This window comes from Alosa pseudoharengus, unplaced genomic scaffold (genome assembly GCF_046254945.1).
Source record: "Alosa pseudoharengus isolate Yale_2024_CS ecotype anadromous, Long Island Sound unplaced genomic scaffold, YU_APseudo_1.1 YU_APseudo_1.1_scf_21, whole genome shotgun sequence".
NCBI lineage: Eukaryota > Metazoa > Chordata > Actinopteri > Clupeiformes > Clupeidae > Alosa > Alosa pseudoharengus.
The window spans coordinates 31,057,518-31,065,043 of record NW_027468674.1 but is presented as its reverse complement, the minus strand read 5'-3'; the positions used below and the strand labels follow the sequence as shown (position 1 = coordinate 31,065,043).

Genomic DNA, 7,526 nt, shown 5'->3' with positions numbered 1-7,526 from the left:
CGCCACACGGGCTCGCGCTCTCTGTGCATTCAGCCCGGGACGTCTCAAACCCATAACACGCCCCCAACACACCATACCAGCAACACACGTCACCTCCAAGACCTCAGTACCATAGAAAAGGTGGCATATTCGCACGTTTTCAGAAGACTGAGACTTTTACATGCTTGAAAACATAGACTTTATTGTCTAAACGCGTAATCATGACCATTAACACCGATAAGTTTTATTTATGCTTTTTATTTTTTTATTTTAGAAATATTCAAGTAAACATCATCTTCCATATTTATCCGGTATATTCTGCTAAACCATCCCTTTACAGCCGCTATAATCACAACCGTTAAAATAATAAATAAGAGTTCTGTGGAACCTTTCTACAATACTATAGGTATTCCAAAAGCTGAGTTCACGCCTTTATATATATTTTTATCCTCAACTTTTCATTTAATTATTATTATTACTGATATTAATAATATACATAGAAAAAACTCTAGGCAGCATTGCAGTGAAACAACAGTCAGCATTACTGTTCAGTTGAAAAAAAGTGAACTTCTTGGAGAAGTGTATGCATTCCATCTTCGGATAAAAAAAAAAAAAAAAAACACCTAAAAGGTCTTCTGTGTGAAGTGCCGACTCCCCCGCCAGGGCTCAATTCAAACATGGTCCTGTTCAATACACAAAAATAGCTGCTTTCGCTTCTCTTAAATATATACAATGTTGGTATTTCAATTAAAATGCTATATAAAAAAATAGATTCGCTATGGTGCCCACATCAGTGACAGTTTAAACAGTGCAATAAAAAACGGCTTATTTCTTTTTTATTTCCAGTCCACGTACATGCGTCCGCCGGGACACCCACACGACCACACACGACACACAGGCCCACACATTCACGTTCCCTCTGCTTTATGTGTTTCCCCACTTTCTGTATCCCCCCTCCCAAACACACACTCACGCATACACACTCACGCAGACACACACATACACACACACACACATAGCTCCTCGCTCATTCAGCATTGGCACTTGCACTCGGAGATGATCGGGTATTGCACCGGTATCCACGTGCAGTATTTTTGCCGCAGGAACCCTTGGCAGTACCATCGGAGGAAGGTCTTGGTGATGGATTTCACCGGTTTGCAGAACATGCCCTCTGGGAACGAGCACGAGCGCTCGCTGAAGCAGTTCGCTTCTTTGATGTAGCGCGGCCAGAAGCGCACGCCCAGGTCTTTCCATGCGTACACCACTGGACAGTGCGTGTACGTCCACAACCACTGCAAGAACTTCCGTCGGGCCTTCTTGCCCACTTTGACCCGTTTGCCATATGGCGTCTCAGACAGGTCCAGCTTTTTTATTTCGTTTGGCATCGGGCCGTGTACACGCAGCTCGAGCTGCGTGTGTGAGAGGTTGAGCTGCGCTGGCGCGCTGATGGACATGAAGTTAGGGTCAAAGTTGCTTCCAAGCTTTTTCCGCAGTGTCCTTTCCACCAAGTCCTGTTCGCGCGGGTCGTACTCTGGGTCTGGGTCCTCATGCAGGCCTGGTACTGGGAGATGGTCGCTTGGGGATGGCCTGAGTCGATAATGCGGCAGGTAATGCTGGCAAGAGCCCAGGTGAGCAGACAGTAGTGTCAGCAGCAGCAGCGGCAGCAGCATCTGGAGGGAGCAGCCCATGTCTGGCTGTCTGTTTTTCTGTGTTAGAGTAGCCTATGTGTGGAGGTGAACTTGTGTGTCCCTTAGTCCAGTAGGCTTCGGGTGAAAGTGTTTTAATGTCGCCTCTCGTTAGTGCGCTACTGGGATCTTTGAACTGTGGCGCCCGGGAACGGCATAAATAGTCGAAGCCAGGAGCACGGGCAAGACGATACTTTTAATAGACCGCGTGGCGGTTTGAATGACACACTGGAGCAGGAGTGCGTTCTTTTTAGGGATCCTCCGGATGGGACCTCGCGCCAAACTCAAAATGATGCAATTCTCGGACGCGTATTCTATGTGAAGTCAAATAATTAAAAACAACATAGCAAAACTTCAGCACATTAAAAATGGCGTCACCACCCCCTCTCTCCTTTAGTTTCTCCAATAAAAAAGAGGGCGAGAAAGAGTGAGTAGAAAAAAATCACTTCGGATTTCTGGGGGTTGCCATGGTTACTCTGGAGACTCGAAGCAGCCTCGGCAGACTGTCTAGACTTTCTGACGGAGGTTTGGGGCTTGTGCTGCATGGAATGAAGGGCAACTATACAACCGAAGAAAGAGTACAGAAAAAGAGGAGAGGCCCTCGCCCACCGTTTCCGTTACCGTGAGAAAGAGCCCCACAAAAGAGAATCTGAGCACGTTTGAAATGTCACCGGCCCGGGAATGAGGGCAGTCCCAGCCAATGTTATTTTTACGCTGTGCTTTTATGAACGCCTCTCTCTGTCACAGTGGCCAGGGTGTTCAGGCTCCACAGCGACCCGACGCCAGGGCGCGATCCATGGGTTAAAATAGTCCAACTTGCCTTAGCACCAGTGCAATATTCCACACTTGATTGGTTTTCTTGTGCTTTTTTCAGCCGCCGTTGTCCACGTTTCACCAATGCCGAGAGCGTCCCTTTTGCATTCACTAAAAGCCTGTGGCAAGAACCTACTCAATGGTGATGAATGTATTCCGTCTCAGCACAGAATGCGATAACCAGTTCTACCTGGGTCCGACCGCGAAAAGTTGTTCCACTAGCCTACAAACTTTTTTGCACAAAATATTCTCGAAGCGCAACCAGTTGCATTTCGTGATAGTTTAAGGACAGTTCAAACAGGCTAGTGAAGACCAATTGTTTCCCGTCTTTTCCGTGTAGTGACACCGAATACTTTTTGATGTCTCCAAAGGAATCTCTGAGACCCTCACTCACGCGCTGTCAGCGGAGATTCCCGTGGGAGCGCGTGGCTTGAAACGGTAGCTCCACTCCGGTAGTCGCTGGAGGACCTCAAGTTCTCTAGCGTGCGCTTCGCTTATAGGCACACCAAGTGTGTGTGTCTGCCGCGGGCTTAGCAAAGTCCCAAGTTAAATATCCACCTCCGACGGCAGCAAGTGTCAACGGGTCCTGCCCACCGCGACTGCTTTCATTCTGACTGACAGATGCCCCCCTCCCTCCCTCTCTCTCTCTCTCTCTCCCTCTCTCTCTCTCTCTCTCTCTCTCTCTCATACAGACACCCCTCCCACCACAGGCGTAGAAAAATATCGACCACAATCATTCTGTACCCGTTGGGTCCTAAAGTAGCCGATTAGCGCACAACACATATACTTTTTCCATATTGTGCAAATGGCATTACTTTATAGAGCGCGCAGCCTCCCAATTTCACCATGGCCACTTGAGCCCTCACCTTCCAGCCATCTGGAACATTTAAGAATGTCTGTCTTCTCGTGTAACAGTCTTTTTGTAAGTGTGTGTGTGTGCGTGTGTGTACGTGCGTGCGCGCGCGCGTGTATAACCTATGTGCGTATGTGTGTGTGTGCATGCGTGTGTGTGTGTGACAGAAAGAGGGAGAGAGCCAGAGAGAGTTAATTGGTTCAATCTGAAAGTCTTTCCTTAACCGGACCACTTAAGTGCTTCCCAATTTATATGAAACCCCGCGAGATAAATGGGAAGCATTAAGTGTCGTCCCCGTCAGTTCTCCTGGCAAACGTGCGCTACACCCAACCTTTTGTTCCACCGCTGCTCGAATTCCCCTGAACCGGAATCGGCGCGGTGAACTTTGGGGTCAGCAAATAAGAGCGCAATTAAGCATCTAAATGAGGCGGGATGGTCGGCTGTAACCTTTCCCACCGAGAAGCGCCGGGGTAATTAAAACGCAATGCTGCGCTCAGATTTTTTTTTCTGCCACCGCTCAGATTTTTTTTTCGGCCACCACTAACACAATCATACAGAATGCTTTAAGTCTGGTATAATGACAACGCATAGGTTATGTTGCGCCTGGGTCTCTCCTTCATTGTCCTGTGGTGTTTATTTCTGTAGGCCTGCACATTTTTCAACCAGGAGCGATATGTTTACCGAGGGGCCTCCACTCCAACCAGAGGCCGTTCAGTGATATCAACAAGGCGCTCCGCTGGCAATAGTTACGGCGTCAGTCTTCTCATTTCACAGGAATGGACGAGCAGACCCTCGAAAGCCCACAGATCACAGTCTGAGGAAAACGCTTTTGGGCCCGGATCAGTGTTGAATACCACGGTGATTTGCTGAGGGTTCTGATCAAATTTGGATTTGACAGGGAGGCATACTAGAATCCCCTTGGAGAGTTGCAGCCAGCGGCGTAGCCTCGGAGCCTGGCTCGGCAGACAGGCTGTCTGCTGGCCGACTGCGGTTTCCAAGCGGAGTTATGGCAGTTTTCTAAGCAGCCACTAGGCGGCACAGGGCCAGCACAGAGCTGCATAGGAGTTCCACCCAACTGTGTCTTCGCCTCGCGTTGCAAGCGCATGTAGGAGATCAGTTTGTCTTTGTTCTTAGTCTAGATCAGCATTGTGCCTAAAGAGACCCGGAGCAGGGACAGCTGTCAACACCAACCTCTCGCCCTCAAGCGGAACCACATCAAATGCCATGGAGCATGATTACACAAACGTGATTATCCGCTTCACTTAACAAGCTGTCATTGAGGGCCGTCGTGAGCATCACTGTCTCCAAAGATACAGTACATGTCAAATGTTTAAGACATTTGAATAGTTATATTTTCTTAGGTAACATCTGCAGAATCATTACAATGAGCAGTTTATGAAAGAATGTAAAATAACTAAAATAACTTGATTGTATAAAGAAGACTATAGTTGATTGTGTATAAAAAGTATAACTCATATATTTATAATTATGTGGATTAAACATCACACTTAGTGTTCTCACACAAGCATAGTTTCTTAAATGTTGCTGCCAATCAGGAGGCTAGCTCGGTTAACAGGATCAGTAATTAACTAAAGCTCATAAATTCATCATTCCTGACGGTATGGCAGTAGAAAACAGAAAATATGCCCAGGTAAACAAAGACACTGACCACTTGTAATCACTTTAGGAAATGAGGGTCAGACTGCAGGAACTTTTTTAGCATCTGAAAGAGCGGAGCCCAAGCAATTTGAGGGAACCACCCCAGTCACGGGCCAAATGTGCAAGAGAGGAAGGGCCAAACTAGGTCAAGCAGGCCTAAATGCCCCTATACAACAGACCACACATATAAAACACAAATACACAACACAAATAACACACATTTGCCTATCCACTGATAAGGAGGCGAATACACATTACTGAAAATGCCTCCCCGCGCACACACATTCTAACACGATTAGGACACACACATGCTGTGACATTATTTCTTGGAGGGGAGAAAGGCTGATGTGGAGTGAGGGGCTAGTTCAGTAGTTAGCATAATAATGACCATACAGAGAAGGGGAAGAGAGGAGACAGAACTTCCTGTCAATTAATTACAGAACTCTCTCTCTCTCTCTCTCTTCCTCTCTCTCCTTCTCTCTCTCTCTCTCTCTCTCTCTCTCTCTCTCGCTGTCATTACCTTCCTCTGCTGCGGATGTCACCGTGTCCCTCCCCCTAATCAGTAGTCCTGGGGGCAGAGTTGACTAAGCTCCCCCACAGGGGTGAGCTCACTCTATTGTAGACCTAAACTTGTGTGTGTGTGTGTGTGTGTGTGTGTGTGTGAAAGTAACCTTAGAGTGGGTGTTTTTCAGAGCCACAGTAGCCCAGCGAGGGAGGCCTTCCCCGGCGACACCGGCCATTACTACAGATAAACGAAAAGAAACAAAAGGATGAGGCGCAATGCGGGTGGAGAAAAGGTAGCAGAGGCGCTGGCGACGGGTGATGGATGCGGGGGGGGGGGGGGGTGTTGCCGTGGAGGTGGGGGTGTCTCCGAGGGTGGTGCTGTGTTGTGGAATGGCTAATTAAATAATACCATAAAGAGGGCCAGCTTTAATGAAGCCGGCCGGGCCGAAGCAGCGGGGGGAGCCGGGGTGAAAATTGGCCGTGTAAAACAAGCAGGCAGAGCCCTGCCACTGGGCCGCCTTTCTTCACGCTCCCTTAGAGCTCAATGAGCTGTGTGGCCCCAGGTCATCACAGGCCAAACAAGCCACTGATAGATAGAGAGAGGGAGGGAGAGAGAGAGAGAGAGAGAAGGAGGGAAAGAGGGAGGGAAGGAGAGAGAGAGAGGGAGGGAGGGAGAGAGAGGTGGAGAGGGCCAGACTTACTGTCTACTCTCCGTAAACCAATAGGGAGTTGAGCGAGGGAGGAAGACAGGGGGGAAAGAAAAGGGTGGAAAGCCGAGGGGAAAGGAGGAGGGGAGGAGAGGGGTGGGGGACTCCTCTCTCTCTCCCTCTCTCTCTCTCTCTCTCTCTCTCTCTCTCTCAGAAGAAGCTACATGCAGCATTGTGCACTGGGCAGGCTGTTTCCCTTGGATCAGTCAGCGCTGGAAGGGATTTGAGCAGTGCTCAGGAAGATGAGAGGCCACAGATTGTTTGATACATATCCATAGATAGAAAGATGGAATGATGGAGACACTGATAGATATTTTCATTTATTAACAGAGTGAAGAGAGAAAGGGGAGTCTAGATATCACTCATGCTGTTCACTGTGCTCTTTGTTTACACTTTCATGCTCAGCAACGAAAGATGTTCCTCCCATGAACTTTGTTGTAGCACAGTGGCCAATCCCCCAAAACACATGCTTGTGTGCATGCTCATTTACACTCACACACACACACACACACACACACACACACACACACACACACACACACACACACACACACACAAACATGCAAAACACACAGAAAAGACCTCCCACACCACAGACAAACAGCCCCCCGAAATCCTAGTGAGTTTTTCACACCCCTGTTCTTGAAGGCTCCTCTCCTCTTTAGCCCATACACCCCCCCCCCTCCTCCACACACACACACACACACACACACACACACACACACACACACACACACACACACACACACTCCCTGCTAACCCAAAGCAGATGCTTGACAGACAGAAGGAAATCTGGGCCCCGTTAGCTGCCACGTTTGAAGATTTTTCTCTTTATTCTTTATAAAGGTTTTCACTAAATAGCCAGTAAACAGCTTCAAAGTGTCATTTTTTTCCCTGACGACAACAAAAAGAGAGAATTATAAATTGTCCAGAACTCATGGCTCATATCTCGTTGTACAGGCAATGGGAACCCTGACGATTAGACATACAAACATACACGTGCAAACACACACACATACACACACACACACACACACATACACACACACACACACACACACAATAGTGGAAGTTGAACTGAATAATGGAGAGATTACGGATTTGTACATCATCGTTTTCAGATTATTGCGGATTCACGGTCCATAGTAAAACGCAAAGCTGGAATTGTCAAATCATTCCATTTCCGGAACTCGAACATGCAGGAGTAGTGTAGACGAGAGGTGAAAGCGTACCAAAAGTATTTCAGAATTAAACACAAACGAAGTACCAAGATGTAGCCTCAGACACAGCTCAGTCCCTCCAGCTCTCTCTCTCTCTATTGAGGCG

The 7,526-nt window shown here is 47.9% G+C and overlaps 1 protein-coding gene across 1 annotated transcript; it reads right to left on the bottom strand.

The window, feature by feature from the left end:
• Window positions 1-251: 251 nt before the first annotated feature.
• Window positions 252-3,017, bottom strand: nog2 (noggin 2). Its single transcript, XM_076299032.1, has one exon. The coding sequence runs from the start codon at window positions 1,665-1,667 to the stop codon at window positions 1,011-1,013; it is 657 nt and encodes a 218-aa protein (XP_076155147.1). The 5' UTR covers window positions 1,668-3,017; the 3' UTR covers window positions 252-1,010.
• Window positions 3,018-7,526: the final 4,509 nt, after the last annotated feature.